This window comes from Saccopteryx bilineata, chromosome 2, assembly GCF_036850765.1.
Source record: "Saccopteryx bilineata isolate mSacBil1 chromosome 2, mSacBil1_pri_phased_curated, whole genome shotgun sequence".
NCBI classification, from domain to species: Eukaryota; Metazoa; Chordata; class Mammalia; order Chiroptera; family Emballonuridae; genus Saccopteryx; species Saccopteryx bilineata.
The window spans coordinates 434,925-454,680 of NC_089491.1; the positions used below are offsets into that span (position 1 = coordinate 434,925).

The 19,756-nt window shown below is 46.9% G+C and overlaps 1 protein-coding gene and 1 pseudogene across 1 annotated transcript; one reads left to right on the forward strand and one right to left on the reverse strand.

The window, feature by feature from the left end:
* Nucleotides 1-5,793: 5,793 nt before the first annotated feature.
* LOC136325146 (prothymosin alpha-like) lies at nt 5,794-8,217 on the forward strand. Its single transcript, XM_066259020.1, is given in 3 exon segments — nt 5,794-6,010; nt 6,013-6,155; nt 8,098-8,217. Coding segments are annotated over 3 exon segments (480 nt in total).
* A 1,068-nt stretch (nt 8,218-9,285) lies between these two features.
* On the reverse strand, nt 9,286-17,235 carry LOC136325152 (transcription factor Spi-C pseudogene; annotated as a pseudogene).
* Nucleotides 17,236-19,756: the final 2,521 nt, after the last annotated feature.

Below are 19,756 nucleotides of genomic sequence, written 5' to 3' on the forward strand. Positions count from 1 at the left end.
TTATCCCGGGTAATCCTGCATCTCCCACAATCAGACCCCCATACAGCCCTGCACAGCCTTTATTCTGACCCCATCACCCATGCTGCCCTGTCTGGAAACTGCTGCTGTGCCCTCACATCGACCCTCAGCACCAGTGCCCTGGCCGCCTTTCTCTCAACATTTCTTTCCTCTTGCTCTTCTGGCACCCCAGCTTTCCTGGGGCTTCTCCACTATTGATGTTTAATTTCACACAACTGTGCCTCTGGACCAGCAGGTAGTCTGGCTGCCTTTCTGACCCCTATGACCACTTCCAGACCATTTCTCCATCACCCAACAGCTCCCAGCTTTAACTCTCATTTTCTCAGAATAAGAATCCACTACCCTCCACTGTTGCTCTCCTCTTCAAAGTCAGGCCAGCCCCCCACCATTTCCTGGTGATTTCAGCTCTTGTTTCCCCATCATCACTCTAGGACAAGTTTTCAAGAATTCTTAGTGACTTCAGAATCCACAGGCCCTGGCCGGTTGGCTCAGTGGTAGAGCATCGGCCTGGCATGCAGGAGTCCCAGGTTCGATTCCCGGCCAGGGCACACAGGAGAAGCGCCCATCTGCTTCTCCACCCCTCCCCCTCCTTCCTCTGTCTCTCTCTTCCCCTCCCTCAGCCAAGGCTCCATTGGAGCAAAGTTGGCCCGGGCACTGAGGATGGCTCCATGGCCTCTGCCTCAGGCACTAGAATGACTCCAGCTTCAACAGAGCAACACCCCAGATGGGCAGAGCATCGCCCCCTGGTGGGCGTGCCGGGTGGATCCCGGTCGGGCACATGCAGGAGTCTGTCTGACTGCCTCCCCGTTTTCAACTTCAGAAAAATACAAAAACAAACAAACAAACAAAAAAACCCAAAACAGAATCCACATACGTGATCCTTCCAACCTCCTGCCCTCTGTATTTCTTAAAATGTATCCAGGATCTATTTTAATCGGGTGAGGTGACTGACACAGAGACAACTGCTTAAAGCAGGGGTCCCCAAACTTTTTACACAGGGGGCCAGTTCACTGTCCCTCAGATTGTTGGAGGGCCAGACTATTAAAAAAAACTATGAACAAATCCCTAAGCACACTGCACATATCTTATTTTAAAGTAAAAAAACAAAACTGGAACAAATACAATATTTAAAATAAAAGAACAAGTAAATTTCAATCAACAAACTGACCAATATTTCAATGGGAACTATGCTCCTCTCACTGACCACCAATGAAACAGGTGCCCCTTCCAGAAGTGCGGCGGGGGCCGGATAAATGGCCTCAGGGGACCACATGTGGCCCGCGGGCCGTAGTTTGGGGACCCCTGGCTTAAAGGAAGAGCTTAGTATTTACCTGTTGGGCAGATAAAATATGTTATGCTCACTTTGTTAAAGATGGCGCTGCCCACATGAGGCCGTCACCCAGGTGATATTAATGTGTGTTGGGGTCAGGCGGTGGGCAGGCAGAATCCTTGTAGCCTGGGGCTTGGTTTGGGGATTAAGCCTTTCCCACCCTTTTTGATGTGGGGTGATACAATCCAATCATGCCTCAGAGAAGTGACTTTGTATTAGAGACTTCCTTATTTTGTATATTGGATTAAAGGTTTTGAATCTACACTGTAAAATAGGGGCAGAACGGGAGCTTGCGCTCTTGGTTCCTGAGATTATCATTTAGAGGAGAGAGCAGAGAGCAGAAGGAGGCCACCGTGGAGTAGGCCAGGAGAAGCAGCCAAGATGGCGAGTGTTGAGTGAAAGGCCAGTTTGTGCAGTTTATGCAGGGAGAAGGAAGGAGATGAGGAACAGAGGTGAATAAGTCTGGTGAGCTAGAAACCTTTGATTCTAGGAAACTCGGATAAGTCAGTAGCTTTGTGAGCACTGAATGAGTGGGTTTTGGAGCCCAGTCTGTGTTTTTACTTGCCCGCCAGGTGCAAGCTAGAATTAAAGACTATGGCCCACCAGTTTTTGGCTCCATTGTTTCTTTACCGACTGTCCGAATCCAATGTGAACCTGCATGGGCCAGGCTGCTTTGATAGTGGTAGCCCTGGCCATGGCTCCTGGCTTTACATTACCCAAGGGGAAGGAACAGCCACACCACAGGGCCACATGGGGAAGTGCCAGGGTTGGGATGCCCCAAACCTTCTTGTGTTTTCTGTGGGAAAGAACAGGTGAGGCAGTAAATGCAAGTGTGAGTGTGCTTCAGATTGAATAGTGTTGTTGGGCAGATAAAATGTATTATGCTCACTTTGTTAAAGATGGTGCTGCCCACGTGAGGCCGTCGCCCAGGTGACATTAATGTGTGTTGGGGATCGTTGTAGCCTGGGGCTTGGTTTTGGGATTAAGCCTTTCCCACCCTTTTTGATGTGGGATGGTATAATCCCATCATGCCCCAGATAAGTGACTTTGTATTAGAGACTTCCCTATTTTGTATATTGGATTAAGGGTTTGGATTTCTACACTTTAAAATAGGGGCAGAACAGGAGCTTGCTCTCTTGGTTCCTGGGATGATTAGCATGAGAGAGCAGAGGGAGCAGAGCAGAGAGCAGAAAGAGGCCATGTGGCCAGGAGAGGCAGTCAAGATGGTGGAGTGCTGAGTGAGATGCCAGTTTGTGCAGAGTTTGTATCTGGGATAAGGAAGGAGATGGGGAACTGAGGAGAATAAGGCTGGTGAGCTAGAAACCTTTGATTCTAGGAAACTCGGATAAGTCAGTGGCTTTGTGAGCGCTGAATGTGAGTAGGTTTTGGAGCCCAGTGTGTGTTTTTACTTGCCTGCCGGGTGCAAGCTAGAATTAAAGACTATGGCCCACCAGTTTGTGGCTCCGTTGTTTCTTTACCGACTGTCCGAATCCAATGCGAACCTGCATGGGCCAGGAGGCGGTTCTGATGGTGGCCCTGGCTTCTGGCTTTACAAGTGTGAATAATCTTAATGGGCTCTGGCTTAGAGGGGTGGTCTCCAGATGTCCAGTACTGTGGTAAGATGCCAAAGAACTGTAAAACTTAGTATTGGAAACATCATTTTAAAGAGGAAAAGTCAGGCTTCTTGCCCCCTTCATTCTTTGGAAAATGGAGGGAAAAGAATGCAGAAGCTTTCTGGCTTGCTAGGACAATTGGGTCATTTAGTTAAACTATAGTTCTCTGAAAGAATAAAGGTTATCTGAAGAACTTCCTTTCCCTTTCAATTGGAGACAATATTTGCATACCCTACGCTGATTTTAACTTTTCCTCCCTTCCTGGAGTCCTGAGAGTAACATATACCTCTAGACAAAGGGATGGGAGGTAGACACTAAAAGATTTATGGGCCTGACCTGTGGTGGCACAGTGGATAAAGCGTCAACCTGGAAACGCTGAGGTTGCCAGTTCGAAACCCTGGGCTTGCCTGGTCAAGGCACATATGGGAGTTGATGCTTCCAGCTCCTCCCCCTTCTCTCTCTCTCTGTCTCTCTCTCTTCTCTCTTCCTCTCTGTGTCTCTCCTCTCTAAAAATGAATAAATTAAAAAAATAAAAAAATAAAAAATAATTAAAAAAAAAAAAAAAGATTTATGAATGTCTTTAATATGTAAAATGACATTTACCACTACTGTATTGATATATAAAATGACATCACTATTGTGTTACCTTGTAAGTTGTAATATGTAGGAATGTTTTTTATAGATTGTTGGTCAAATAAGTTTATAAATATGATGATATATATGTTTGCTCACTTATAGTTTGTATTGAGTGTGGGGGACAGGCTGTAAGCAGGCAGGATTCTAATAGCCTAAGGCTTAGTTTTTTGGGGGTTTTTTTGTTTTTTTTTACAGAGACAGAGAGAGTCAGAGAGAGGGATAGACAGGGACAGACAGACAGGAATGGAGAGATGAGAAGCATCAATCATTAGTTTTTCATTGCACATTGCTATATCTTAGTTGTTCATTGATTGCTTTCTAATATGTGCCTTGACCGTGGGCCTTCAGCAGATGAAGTAACCCCTTGCTCGAGCCAGCAACCTTGGGTCCAAGCTGGTGATCTTTTGCTTAAACCAGATGAGCCCGCGCTCAAGCTGGCGACCTCGGGGGTCTCGAACCTGGGTCCTGGGCATCCCAGTCCAATGCTCTATCTACTGTGCCACCGCCTGGTCAGGCAAGGCTTAATTTTAAGACTAAGTTTTTCCCCACACCCTTGACTGATTGCATGATGTGGGGTGGTACACACTCATGAGGAATCCCATTATGCCTCAGATAAGTGGCTTCGTATCAAAGACTTCTTTATTTGTATATTGGATTAAAGGTTTTGATTTCCACACTATAAAATGGGGGCAGACTGGGAGCTTGCTCTCCCGGTTCCTGAGGTTAGCATTAGAGGGAGCAGAGAAAGTGGAGGAGAGGAGAGGCAGCCAAGATGGTGGAGTACTGAAGGAGAAGCCAGCTTGTGCAGAGAGAAGGAGATGGGGAACACAGGTGAATAAGGCTGGTGAGGTAGAAACCTTTGCTCATAGGAAAACTCGGATAAGTCAGTGGCTTTGGGAGCCCTGAATGGAAAGGGAAGTGTTTTCCCACTGTGTGTCTTTCTTGCCTGCTGGGTGCAAGCTAGGATTAAAGGTAATGACCCACCAGTTCTTTGCTTTGTTGTTTCATTACCATCTGTCCTCATTACCATCTGTCTGAATCCTATGCAAACTTACATGGGCCAGGCGGCTGTGATGATGGCCATGGCTACTGGCTTTACATAGATTCTATGGACAAATAATGATTGATTATTGTGTCATGCTCCCCCTCCTTTCCCCCCAACCTATATGTGATCAAGTCTATATATATAACTAGCTTCAGGGCTATTTTGGACACACACGATTTGGGTTAGCTATACCCCGTGTAAAGTCATATGCAGCCGGCTTATTGATAAATCTCCTCCTAAAAATTCTTCTGTATCCTGCTTGGTGTCTCTACATAACCCGCGGAATGAAGGTATGCTACTTTATAACAGTACCTGACTCTGGGGTGATTTAGGCAAAGAAATACTGGCTTGGTGTGTTAGATGAAGGAGGTTGGGGGTGTGGACTCTGGATTGCTTGGTTTGTATGTGAAAGGTGTGGTCTCAGGAAGTTGTTTGCTGTCTGTCTCCAGGAATTAGCCATGGGAGGGGCAGTCTCCCCTCAGCCAGCCAGGCCCCCCAGATGTCAAAGCATAATAAATAAGAAAATAAAAACACTACCAATACAGCTCTGATTCCCATGAATCCTCCAAAAACTCCAGCCAACTTCAGCAGCTCCCTCCAATGGTTTTGTTAGTTCCTCTGCAGAGCTGTCTCAACCCCTTCTCCTATCCCTTCACCTTTGCCCTGTTTCTCCCATCCAAGTGTGGGGGGGGGGTTCTAGCCCCTCCCATGGAACCTAGGCTGGCCCTGGGATGAGAGATGCCACACCAGTTGCAGGATCTCAGAAAGCCCAGCAGCTTCTCATTCCGTCCTTTTGGTGTCCAAGCAGTGGGGTAAAAATGACTGGTTACCCTGCTAGAGAAACCTCAGAAAGAGAAAGAGAGAGATTACCCAGACATGTGAATGACCCTGGCTCACACTTCCCACCTCAATCACACCCAGGGACCATGGCTGTGGAGTGGTCCTGGCTTGATGGGCTAGCTACTACGGCAGGCCCGCTGTCTGCTCTGAAAAGCCATCTCTGTGCTGCGGATGTGTCCGCCATATCACTTGCCAGGGCCCCCTCCGCCTTGGGCCTCCTCTGCCGCCGTGGACTGGGGCGGTTATTTCATCGGAGTCGAGCTCTCGCTTTTTAAAAAATCCGCGACATCAGATCACCAGCGTGCTCTACCATGTCAGACGCAGCCTTGGACACCAGCTCCGAGATCACCACCAAGGACTCACAGGAGAAGAAGGAAGCTGTGGAGGAGGCAGAGAAGGGAAGACAGGCATCTGCTAATGGAAACACTAATGAGGAAAATGGGGAGCAGGGCGCTGACAATGAGGTAGATGGAGAAGCGGAAGGAGGGGAGGAGGAGAGAGAAAGTGGTGGTGAGAGCGAGGATGGAGATGGAGCAGCTTACCGAAATGATCAGCTGAAGATGATGAGGCTGACAGTGTTGATACCAAGAAGCAAAAGGCAGATGAGGATGACTATACAACAAAAAAGGAAAAGTTAAACTTAAAAAAAAAAGAGTACTGGTCAGATAACTCGGTTGGTTGGAGTGTCACCCCAAAGCAGAGAGGTTGCTGGTTTGATCCCTGGTCAGGGCACATACAGGAGCAGCTCTAGGTTCCTGTCTCTGTCTCTATCTCTCTCTGTCTTTTTCTGCCTCTCTCTCTCTCTCAAAAAAAAAAAAAAAAAAAAAAAAAAGAGCACCATGACCTATTCACCCTCCACTTCCTGTCTCAGAATCTAAAACATGGTCAACTTCAGGTAGAGAGACCCGTCTGTCCACCGTGGGCAGCACCACCAGCATGTGACACACACTTTCCCCCACCCAACCAAAACCACAACGTGAATTTGCAACATGGGAGGGAAAAGAAACAGAACTTCCAACGCCCCTCCCCCCTTTTTAAGATTTTGTTTATTGATTTTAGAGAGGGGAAAGAGAGAGAGAAAGACAGGGGGAGGAACAGGAAGCATCCATTTGTAGTTGCTTCTCGTATGTGCCCTGACTAGGCAAGCCTGGGGTTTCCAACCAGTGACCTCAGTGTTCCAGCTCAACACTTTACCCACTGCACCACTACACTTTAAGCTCTTCTCTCTTTTTCTTCTTCCTTCCTTCCTTTCTTTCTTTTTTAGAGAGAGAGAGAGCAGAATGGAAAGAAATGAGAAGCATCAAGTCATAGTTAGTCATTTTAGTTGTTCACTGATTGCTTCTCATATGTGCCTTGACTGGGGGGCTCAAGCTGAGCCTGTGACCCCTTGCTCAAGCCAGAGACCTTGGGCTTCAAGCCAAGTACCTTTGGACTCAAGCCAGGGACCATAGGATCATTTTGATCCCATGCTCAAGTCGGAGACCCCGCACTCAAGCTGGTAACCTTCAGATTTTGAACCTGGGACCTCAAGGTCCCAGGTCCACTCTACCCACTGCACCAACACTTGTCAGGCTCTTTTTAAAAAAAATGTTTCCATTGATTTGAGATATAGAGAGAAGCACTGACTTGTTCCGTTTAGTTGTGCATGTACTGCTTGCTTCTCATATGTGCCCTGACCAGGGATTGAACCCACAACCTCAGCACATTGGGACAACACTCTATCCACTGAGCAACCCAGCCAGGGCCCCTACTTTTTTCTTAAAAGTACTTTCAAAAGGAAAATTTGTTTGTATTTTTAATTTACACTTTATGTTTTTGTGCATATTGTTAGGGGTCAGCCATTTTTAATGATCTTGGGATGACCAAACCATCCTTTGGGGCATTCTCTGTCCTACTTCTGACTTTACTTGTGCTGTAACCATGTTCATCATGATCTCAAAGGAGAAAAAAAAACTTGTAAAAAAAAAATAAAGCAAAATGTGTGACCTGTGGTGGCGCAGTGGATAAAGCGTCAACCTGGAACACTGAGGATGCTGGTTCGAAACCCTGGGCTTGCCTGGGCAAGGCACATATGGGAGTTGATGCTTCCTACTCCCCTGCTCTCTGTAAATGAATAAAATCTTTCTTTTAAAAAAAGCAAAAACAACAAGAAAACATCTTATTCTGAGCATTCCAGTAACTTTTTGTATATGTACTTAGCTGTAGTATAAGTAGTTGGTTTGTATGAAATGGTTAAAAAGGACACAGATAAAAGTTTTTTTTTCCTTTTTATGTTTATGAAGTTATTTTTGGGTCCTGTTTGTGTGTGTGAAACAATGTTGTCCAACAAAAAAACCTTGAATTTTATTTTGCTGAGTTGTTCTAAAACAAAAACAAAACACACCAAAAAGCTCCCCAGTTTATTACTTACTGTGACAACTAGGCTGCACGCTGCTGGTGGCTCTTCTGTTCTGTGTATCTCTGTTGAGGATAGGACATCCAAGATGTCTTTTTCACATACATGTCTGATGCTTCAACTGGGGAGGCCGGGATAGTCCAGGTATGCTAAGGTGACATACCTCTGCAGGTGTCTTCCATGAGGGCTCTCCACACACCTCATATGGGGTGTTGCACAGCACGACAGTCTCCAGATAGCGAGACCGATTACCTGGTGGCAGGCCACCACGGTGGAGGAGGGTGAAGCTGCCAGTCCTCAGGCTGGGGCTCTGAAGTCCCAGAACATCCTACCACATTAAGGCTTTTTTTTTTTTTTTTTTTAATTATTTATTTATTTATTTATTTATTTATTTTTACAGAGGCAGAGATAGACAGGGACAGACAGACAGGAACGGAGAGAGATGAGAAGCATCAATCATCAGTTTCTCGTTGTGCGTTGCGACTTCTTAGTTGTTCATTGATTGCTTTCTCACATGTGCCTTGACCGCGGGCCTTCAGCAGACCGAGTAACCCCCTGCTGGAGCCAGCGACCTTGGGTCCAAGCTGGTGAGCTCTTTGCTCAAGCCATATGAGCCCGCGCTCAAGCCATATGAGCCCGCGCTCAAGCTGGCCACCTCGGGGTCTCGAACCTGGGTCCTTCCGCATCCCAGTCCGACGCTCTATCCACTGCGCCACCACCTGGTCAGGCACATCCTACCACATTAAATGCATCAAAACAATCACAGAGCCCTGGCCGGTTGGCTCAGCGGTAGAGCGTTGGCCTGGCATGCAGAAGTCCCGGGTTCAATTCCTGGCCAGGGCACACAGGAGAAGCTCCCATCTGCTTCTCCACCCCTCCCCCTTTCCTTCCTCTCTGTCTCTCTCTTCCCTTCCCACAGCCAAGGCTCCATTGGAGCAAAGATGGCCCGGGCGCTGGGGATGGCTCCTTGGCCTCTGCCCCAGGTGCTAGAGTGGCTCTGATCGCAAAAGAGCGACGCCCAGGAGGGGCAGAGCATCGCCCCCTGGTGGGCAGAGCGTCGCCCCCTGGTGGGCATGCCGGGTGGATCCTGGTTGGGCGCATGCGGGAGTCTGTCTGACTGTCTCTCCCCGTTTCCAGCTTCAGAAAAATACAAAAAAAAAAAAAAAAAAATCACAGGACCAGTGGTGTGTGTGGAGCATTACAGGCTGATGAGAAAAAAAGGAATTAGTGACCATTTGAGACAACTGATCACACCAGCCGACAGCAGAACCAAACAGCTGAGTGCAATCTAGATTACAGAACCATGAGAAAATAAATAGTTGTTTTAAGCCAGAAAATTTTGGGATGGTTGGTTGTGCACCCATAGATAACCAGAACAGACGTTGGTGCTGAGAAGTGAGATGCTGCCTCAACAGAATTCTGAAGTGTGGCCCTGCTTTTGGAACCTGAGAGCAGGTGGACGTGGGCAGGGCAGTGAGAGCGCTGCTGATGGAGGCTGGAGAGAGGGTGCTCCACGTTAAGTATCAGCAGGAAAATGGCAAGACTATTATCTGTAGTAATGCAGAAGACATAAAGTGTATCTAATGACCTGATTTTCCAGGCAGAAGCTTAAAGGACCAATTGGCTTCTTTCCATACAAAACGCCATATAGATAAAGGGCTTTAAGAATTTGAGGTCATAGCCCAGAGTGGAGGGGAGGCCTCCTGAAGACATTTACAGTGCAGCTTTTGTCTAATGAAGTGGGTTATAATTTGATACCCAAAATCCAGTTTTTCTTGAAGGGTTGTATGTGCTTGAACTAAAATGGACAGAAGTCAAAATAAAGGAGGCCTCAGCCTGAGCAGGTGGTGGCTCAATAAATAGAGCACCAGCCTGGGACACTGAGGACCAAGGTTTTTTTTTTTTTTTTTTTTTTTTTTTTTTTTTTAATTTTTATTTTTTATTTATTCATTATAGAGAGGGGAGAGAGAGAAGGGGGAGGAGCAAGAAGCATCAACTCCCATATGTGCCTTGACCAGGCAAGCCCAGGGTTTTGAACCGGCAACCTCAGCGTTTCCAGGTTGACACTTTATCCACTGCGCCACCACAGGTCAGGCTTCATTTCTTTTTTTTTTTTATTTTTTATTTTTATTAGGACCAAGGTTTGAAACCCCCATATCACTGGCTTGAACACAGACTCACAAGTTTGAGTGCAAGGTCACCGGCTTGAAAAATGGGATCATGGATAGGACCCCATGGTCTCTGGCTTGAGTCCAAAGATTGTTGGCTTGAAGCCCGAGGTCACCGGCTTGAGCCCAAGGTTGCTGACTTGAACAAGGGGACATAGGCTCAGCGGGAACCCCCTGGTCAAGGCACGTATGAGAAAGCAATCAATGAAAAAGTGCCGCAGCTACAAGTTGATGCTTCTCATCTCTCTCCCTTCCTATCTGTCTGTGTCTGTCTCTCTCTCTCAAAATACATACATACAACCTGTGGTGGCGCAGTGGATAAAGCGTCGACCTGGAAATGCTGAGGTCGCCAGTTCGAAACCCTGGGCTTGCCTGGTCAAGGCACATATGGGAGTTGATGCTTCCAGCTCCTCCCCCGTCTCTCTCTCTCTCCCTCTCTCTCTCCTCTCTAAAATGAATAAATAAAATTAAAAAAAATTAGCCTGACCAGGCGGTGGCACAGTGGATAGAGCGTCGGACTGGGATGCGGAAGTACCCAGGTTCGAGACTCCGAGGTCGCGCGCGGGCTCATCTAGCTTGAGCAAAGAGCTCGCCAGCTTGGACCCAAGGTCGCTGGCTCCAGCAAGGGGTTACTCGGTCTGCTGAAGGCCCACGGTCAAGGCACATGTGAGAAAGCAATCAATGAACAAACTAAGAAGTCGCAATGCGCAATGAGAAACTGATGATTGATGCTTCTCATCTCTCTCTGTTCCTGTCTGTCTGTCCCTGTCTATCTCTGCCTCTGTAAAAAAAAAAAAAAAAAAAAAATACATACATACATACATACATAAGATCTCTGGGTCCTTATCTTTGTACAGCAAGAACTAGGCTGAGGAAGCTACTTCAACTGCAAACAAGGGCCACTTCCTATGGAAAAGGGAGGGTGACAGTGACTTCAGGACCAAGAGCCCAGAAGGAGAAGCCAACTGCTACAAAGAATAGATTAGGAAGCCTCTTGCAGGAGGCAGATAAGCCCTGATGACAAGGAATAGATGACCAATGTCTGACTACATTTCAAAATTTCTATGGACCAGTGACTCTGGAATGCAATTCTTTTTTTTTTAATTTATTTTTATTTTATTTATTCATTTTTTAGATAGGAGAGAGAGAGGGAGAGAGAGAAGAAAGAGAGAGAAGAGGGAGGAGCAAGAAGCTTCAACTCCCATATGTGCCTTGACCAGGCAAGCCCGGGTTTTTTTTTTTTTTTAAGATTTTTTTTTAAACTTTATTTATTTATTCATTTTAGAGAGGAGAGAGAGAGAGAAAGAGAGAGAGAAGGGAGGAGCAGAAAGCATCAACTCCCATATGTGCCTTGACCAGGCAAGCCCAGGGTTTTGAACCAGTGACCTCAGCGTTCCAGGTCGAAGCTTTATCCACTGCGCCACCACAGGTCAGGCAAGGAATACACTTCTTCTTGAATGGGACGTCTATCACTCAGTCTGTGCTTCACCATGGAATGTTGGGTGTTTGGAGAGGGGGAAATATGTCTCAGAAGCCAAAGGGGCCACAACTGAAGTGCCTCATCCATCCCTGGCCCTTTGGCTTATCATAAGACACTGGACTCCAAGTCTAAGGTGTTGATGAGGTGGTAATTCTGGGGATCTTAGTAGGCCCTGAGTGGAATCTTCATATGGGAAGGACCAAAGGGGAGACTGGGGCACACTATATACGACTAGAACCCCCCACCCATAAACCACACTTCCCAGAACTCATGCTCTATTGCAGACCCTTCCTACACTGATACTGGGCTTGTCTGAATAACTTGCTTTAGCCAATGAGATACTAGACTAGCAAGGATGATTCCATCAGAGGTCCGATAAATGTTGGCTCAGTGGTAATCGTTACTTAGAGCACAGCCTCCGTGCTGTAAGGAAGTCCAGCTATCCCGCATGGCCATGTGGGAAAAGCCTGGAGAAGGAGTAAGGGTATAAGAGACAGCGCTGAAGTGCTCCAGTTGAATTCCCAGAGGAGTGTCACCGAAGGGAGGACCCAGCTGACAGCACGTGGGACACAAAAGTCCTGTCAACTACAGAACTGTGAGAAATAATAAATCAATGTTGTTTTAAGCCACTGTTTGGGGAAGGTTTGTTACATCTCAGTAGATAACAGAAGAATATCGTCATCACCCACAGCTGCAGCCCCCTCACAATCTCAAGTCCACCCCATCCTTGCTCACTCTGTCGAGCACCCTGATGCCAACCCACCTACCCTGGCCCCAGGGGTGTTTTCTCTCCTTTTCCCATTCAGCTCAAACACCATGGGCAGGCCTTCAGACCTGCCTCGGTCCCCCTTACCTCACTGCATTCACTGGGCACAACCACAGTCTTGACTCAAGCCAACTTTTTTCTTCTCCTTGCCTTCTCTGGAGCAGCCTAAAATCGGCTGGAGAGAAACAGTCACACTGACTGGTGCCCCTTAATGCTGCCAGGACATCCTACCGTGTCTTCCCAGCTCTCTTTTCCAGTTAAGCAGTTAGTCATTGCTGGTCCTCTTTCCTTGGACCAGCAACCTTCGCTACCTTCTGCTCACTCTCAACTGATTATCTTGTTTTTGTTTTTTTTAAGTTTTATTTATTTATTTATTATTTTTTAATTCATTTTAGAGAGGAGAAGAAGAGACAGAGAGAGAGAAGGGGGGAGGAGCTGGAAGCATCAACTCCCATATGTGCCTTGACCAGGCAAGCCCAGGGTTTCTTTTTTTTTTTATTTTTTTTTTAATTTTTTTTATTTTATTTTAGAGAGGAGAGGGGAAGAGAGAGAGAGAGAGAGAGAGAAAGAAGGGGGAGGAGCAGGAAGCATCAACTCCCATATGTGCCTTGACCAGGCAAGCCAGGGTTTTGAACCGGCAACCTCAGCGTTTCCAGGTTGACGCTCTATCCACTGTGCCACCACAGGTCAGGCAAGCCCAGGGTTTCGAACCGGTGACCTCAGCATTTCCAGGTCGACTCTTTATCCACTGCGCCACCACAGGTCAGGCTGATTATCTTGTTTTTTAGTTAATCAAAAAAATAGAAAGTTCTAGCGCTGGCTGGTTGGCTCAGCGGTAAAGCGTCAGCCCCGAAGTCCCAGGTTCGATTCCTGGCCAGGCACAGAGGAGAAGCGCCATCTGCTTCTCCACCCCTCCCCCTCTCCTTCCTCTCTATCTCTCTCTTCCCCTCCCGCAGCCAAGGCTCCATTGGAGCAAAGTTGGCCCGGGCGCTGAGGGCGCTGAGGGCGCTGAGGACGGCTCCATGGCTTCCGCCTCAGGCGCTAGAATGGCTCCACCTGCAAGGAAGCAACGGCTGGATGGACAGAGCATCGCCCCCTGGTGGGCACGCCAGGTGGATCCTCGTAGGGCGTATGTGGGAGTCTGTCTCTCTGCCCCCCCACACCCACACCCCCACTTCTCACTTCAGAAAAATACAAAAAAAAAAAAAAAAGTTCTCATCAGAAGAGAACTCTCACCCTGGCTTGATAGCTCAATCATCATCGCAATGCACAGAGGTTGAAAGGTTTGATCTCTGGTTAGGACACACACAAAACACACTGATGTTTCTGTCTCAATCTCTCCCTTCTTCTCTAATATCAATAAATTTTAAAAAGAAAAAAGAAAAAAGAATTAAGCCTAATGGTGGTGGTGGTGTAGTGTGGACAGAGTGCCGACCTGGGACGCTGAGGTTCCAGGTTCGAAATCCCAAGGTCACCAGCTTGAGCGTGGGTTTGCTGGCTTGAGTGCGGTATTATCAACATGATACCAAGGTCACTGGCTTGAACCCAAAGGTCTGCTGGCTTGAAGCCCAAGGTCTCTGGCTTGAGCAAGGAAGGGTCATTGGCTCAACTGGAGCCTCCCGCCCTACCATCAAAGCATGTATGAGAAATAATCAATAAACAACTAGAGTAAAACAACTATGAGTTAACCCTGGCCGGTTGGCTCAGTGGTAAAGCGTCGGCCTGGTGTGCAGGAGTCCCGGGTTCGATTCCCGGCCAGGGCACACAGGAGAAGCACCCATCTGCTTCTCCACCCCTCCCTCTCTCCTTCCTCTCTGTCTCTCTCTTCCCCTCCCACAGTCAAGGCTCCATTGGAGCCAAGTTGGCCCGGGCACTGAGGATGGCTCCATGGCCTCCACCTCAGGTGCTAGAATGGCTCTGGTTGCAACAGAGCAACGCCCCAGATGAGCAGAGCATCACCCCCGGTGGGCATGCCGGGTGGATCCCGGTTGGGCACATGCGGAGTCTGTCTGACTGCCTCCCCGTATACAAAAAGAAAAAAAAAACAAACAAAAATAACAACTATGAGTTGATGTTTCTCATCTCTCTTCCCCACCTCTTCCCTATCTCTCTCACTAAAAAAAAAAAAGAAAAAGAATCAACCAATGAACGCATAAATAAGTGAAACAACAAAATGGTGTTTTTCTCCTTCTCTTCCTCTCTCTCTCTCTCTCTAAAAAAATCAATTTTTTTTTTAATTTTAAAGAAAGAACTCCTCAAATCCCTACCTCCACACCCACTTGCCCTTGCGTAGTCACTGAGTGGCCCCTGCTCCTATCCCAAGCCAGCTCCTCACCCCAGCCAGATAGCTCAGTTGCTCACAGCATCATCCCAAGGCACAGAGGTTACTGGTTCCATCCCCCGTCAGGGAACATACAGGAACAGACTCATGTTCCTCTCCCTCCCTCTCTCTCTCTCTCTCTCTCTCTCTCTCCTTTCCTCTCTTGCTGAAATCAATACATACAAATTAAATAAATAGAGCCAGGTCCTCACCCCTCCTTGCTTCCCCAGAGTCTTCCATCTCTTTCCGACAACATCGGTTTCTCCCTCCCTTCGGGACCATTCCCTTTGGTGAACAGACACGTTTTCCCCTCGCCCGCTATAAAACCAATTGCTCTTCACGTCCGTCCGTTCTCTTTCTAGTTTTGGCCCCTTTCTCTGTTCTTGTGTTCAACAAAAAATGCTTCGGAAGAGTTGTCTGTCTCACGGTCTACAATCTTCTCTCCCACCACTCCATCAAAACTGTCCTCTTCCAGGTAACCAGTGCCCTTGTGCCGCTGAATCTACTGATTGATCCCCACTCCTCACCTTATAGCACCTACAAAGCACCGACTGACAAGGCCAACTGTCCCTTCCTCCTAACACTCTTCACCTGGCCCTCCCCTGGTTTGCCTCCCGCCTGCCTTGTTGGTTTTCTTGACTGGCTCCTCCTCTTTCCAGCTCTCTTCTCCCTTAATATGAGTACCCAGGGCTCAGTCTTTGACCTCCCTTCCTCTCTCGGTATTTCTCACGTGATCTTTTTTTTTTTTTTTTAATTTTTTTAAAAATATTTTATTTATTGATTTTTAGAGAGAAGAGAGAGAGAGAGAGAGAGAGAGAGAGAGAGAGAAAGGGGAGGAGCAGGAAGCATCAACTCCCATATGTGCCTTGACCAGGCAAGCCCAGGGTTTCGAACCGGCAACCTCAGTGTTCCAGGTTGACGCTTTATCCCACTGCACCACCACAGGTCAGGCCTCACGTGGTGATCTTTGAAATACAACGAATATGCTAATGATGCCATATTTACATCCCCAGGCTGGACATCTCCCCTGAACTCTATACTCACATATTCAACCACCTTGTAATCCTAGCATGGAGCATGAGTGAGAAATACGTTTTATTTTGTGAAGCTACTGAAATCTGTGGTTGTTTGTTACTGCAGCATAAGCAGGGGTACCCTGACTGTTACAGAACACTGGCACCTCACCTGTCCAAACACCATCATCTCTGGGCTGGACACTCACTTCCTAAACAGACTTCCTGCCTCCATCTCCCCCCTCCCCATAAACTATTGTCTCCATCAGCCAGTGCAATTCATCAAAAAACCTACTTCTCTGCTCAAATCCTCCAATGGCTTCACTTCTTGCATTACATTTAAAATTTTTCAATTACAGTTGACATATTATATTATACCAGATTATATTACTTTCAGGTATACAACATAATGATTAGGTGGGTTTTTTTTCTTTTTAATTTAATTTTTATTGAATTTCTTGGGGTGACATTGGTTAATAAAATTATATAGGTTTCATGTGTACAATCCCATAGCACATCATCTATATATTGTATTGTGTGATCAGGGATTTCTAATTTCAGGAAATCATAATATGTAATAATTAGCAATCAGAGTAACTTTGCTCATGGTAATTGGCATATGTATAATTACAATTTGCATTCCAATTACTTAAACTTAGATTTCTTTGATCAGGTTGCATATACTGTGAGTAGAAGATGTCTTTTTCCAAGAAATAAGTTGGACAGAGTCTTTGGAGAATGGCCTCACTGAATTGCAGGTTAGTTTTCTCCGGATTTTGGTGATTTCCCCAGTTCTTTCATAATTCTTCAGTGCTCAGGCCATTTTCCGGTAAGTCATGGTCTTCTGGTTGCCTTTTCTCTTCCCCCAAAGCTTGGCAAGTTTTTCTTTGTTTTTTAATTTTTATTTATTTATTTTAAATTTTTATTTATTTATTTATTTATTTATTTTAATTTTATTTTTTTATACAAACTGAAAGATGCCTTTGGTTCTATCTACCCACTGAATACAAGACGCCATATCAGGATTACCCAGGGACTCATGAGTATTCAAACAGTCGGAGCTTCTTCCTGCCCCTTCCTCCCTTTCGCTGGAGAACAGGAGGTTGTACCATCTGGTTTTGAGGGATGTTCTGCAGAGGCTGATGAATAATATTTCCTTCAAAATAAAGGTCCGCAGCACGGTTTATCACTGTTCTCCAGTTATATTTATTCATTTATTTATTTTTAAAATTTATTCATTTTTGAGAGGAGAGAGAGAGACAGAGAGAGAGAAGGGGGGGAGGAGGAGCTGGAAGCATCGATTGCCATATGTGCCCTGACCAGGCAGGCCCAGGGTTTCGAACTGGCGACCTCAGCATTTCCAGGTCGACACTTTATCCACTGCGCCACCACAGGCCAGGCTGTTCTCCAGTTATAGACAGGCTCCTCTGGGGGCAGCACTCCATGGCAGCTTGAATGTCCTCTGACAGGAGGACAGTGGTTGACTCAAGTCAGGTAGTTTTTGTAATCTGGGGAGTACTGAACATCTCCAGTCGAATGTTGCCTCAGTCCCTCCAAAGCATCTTCAAATGCCTGGCCCAGCTTATCTTTTTTTTTATTATTATTATTCATTCATTTTAGAGAGGAGAGAGAGAGAGAGAGAAGGAGGGAAGGAGCAGGAAGCATCAACTCCCATATGTGTATTGACCAGGTGAGCTCAGGGTTTCAAACCAGCGAGCTCAGCGTTTCCAGGTCAACACTTTATCTACTGGGCCATCACAGGTCAGGCAAGCCCAGCTTATCTTGTTCAACACAAGCCACGTGACACCTTAGTTGTTCATTGATTGCTTTCTCATATGTGCCTTGACCGTGGGCCTTCAGCAGACCGAGTAACCCCTTGCTCAAGCCAGCGACCTTGGGTCCAAGCTGGTGAGCTTTGCTCAAACCAGATGAGCCTGCTCTCAAGCTGGCAACCTCAGGATCTCAAATCTGGGTCTTCTGCATCCCAGTCTAACGCTCTATCCACTGCGCCACCCCTTGGCCAGGCCTGTCTGCCGTTTTAATAGATGTCCCATGATTAGGTGTTTATATATATCGCTTACAAAGTCTTCACCCCAGTTTGTCTAGAACCCAGCTGGCACCATACTTAAGTTACTACAATATTGACTATATTTCCCATGCTGTCTATAACTTTACATCCTGTGACTTTTTATATCTGGCAGCTTATACTTCCTAATACCTTCCCCCTTTTCACCTCCCTGATCCTCCTTCCATCTAGTAACTATCAACTTGTTCTCTGTATCTATGAGTCTGTTTTGTGTTGTTTGTTCATTTATTTTGTTCTTCCGATTCCACATATCAGTGAAATCATATGGCTTTTGTCTTTCTGTGTCTGATTTATTTCACTCAGCACAATATCCTCTAGATCCATCCATACAGTCAGAAATGGTAAGATTTTATTTTTTTTTATGGCTGAGTAATATTCGATTGTATATATACAACACTTCTTTTTTTAATTATTTATTTATTTATTCATTTTAGAGAGGAGAGGGAGATACAGAGAGAGGGGGGGGGAGGAGCTGGAAGCATCAACTCCCATATGTGCCTTGACCAGGCAAGCCCAGGGTTTTGAACCAGCGACCTCAGCATTTCCAGGTCGACGCTTTATCCACTGCGCCACCACAGGTCAGGCTATACAACACTTCTTATTCCACTCATCTGTTTTGGGGTTTTTTTGGACAGAGGCAGAGAGAAGGGCAGATAGGAACAGACTGGGAGAGAGATGAGAAGCATCAATTCTTTGTTGTGGCACCTTAGTTCATTGATTGCTTTCTCATATGTGCCTTGACTAGGGGGCAACAGCAGACTGAGTGACCCCTTGCTCAAGCCAGCAACCTTGGGATCAAGCCAGCAACCTTGGGATCAAACCAGCGAACTTTGGCTCAAGCCAGCAACCATGGGGTCATGTCTATGATCCCACACTAAGCCAGTGACCCTGCGCTCAAGCTGGAGAGTGAGCCCACACTCAAGTCAGATGAGCCTGCACTTAAGCCGGCGACCTCAGGGTTTCAAACCTGGGTCCTATGCGTCCCAGTCCAATGCTCTATTCACTGAACCACTGCCTGGTCAGGCTCTACTCATCTATTGATGGGTACTTGGATTCCTTCCATATCTTGGCTATTGTAAATAACGCTGCAACGAACATAGGGGTGCATTTCGAATTACTGTTTTAGACTTCTTCAGATAAATACTCAGAAGTGGAACTGCAGGGTTATATGGCAGTTCTATTTTTAACATTTTTTTTGCGGAATCTCCATACTGTTCTCCATAGTGGTTGCACCAATCTGTAATGCCGGCAACAATGCAGGAAGGTTTCCTTTTCTCCACATCCTTGCCAACACCTGCTTGTTAATGATAATCATTCTGACAGCTGTGAGGTGGTATCTCATGTTGCTTTCTGAGTATAAAAGTCAAAGCCCCTACAAAAGCCTATTGCTCCCCGCTCACTGCAGTCTGGACACAATGGCCACCTTCATTTTCAAACATGCCAGAAATGTTCCCGGTTCAGGGCCTTTACATTGGCTCTTCCCGCTGCCAGCAACGCTCATCTTCCCTATGTGCCTACATGACTCACATCCTCTCTCCCTCCACTGTTGGTTCAAACTGACTTGTCAATGAGGCCCACTCTGCTCCCACCTTCACCGGGACCCCCAACCCCTAACGCTGATCTCCATGTTTCCCCCAGAGCATGTATTGTTTTCTAACACGCACATAACTCACTTAGCATGGGCTTTTCCCACTTTCTTTCCTGGATTACGAGCAGGGGCTTTAAATTTGTGTGCAATGGTACCGAGTAGTTTCAGTGGGTCCTGGGGATGAAAGCCAGGCTGCAGTGGTTGCCAAGAGACCTGGGAGGTAGGCAGGCCCCCTAAGGACCGCAGGCCTGGGAGTCCCTGGACTAGGCTGTCGGTGCTTTGGGCATCGTTCCACCACAGTTAAGGAGCCTGAGGCCCAGGGAAGGGAAGGTTGGTGCAGCCTGGGGTGGGGGACGGCCACCGTGATCCCGATCGGGGTGCAACCTGGGGTGGGGGGCGGCCACCGTGGTCCCGATCAGGGCCCCGTGAGGAGGAGACGCGGTGGCCGGGGATGGAGA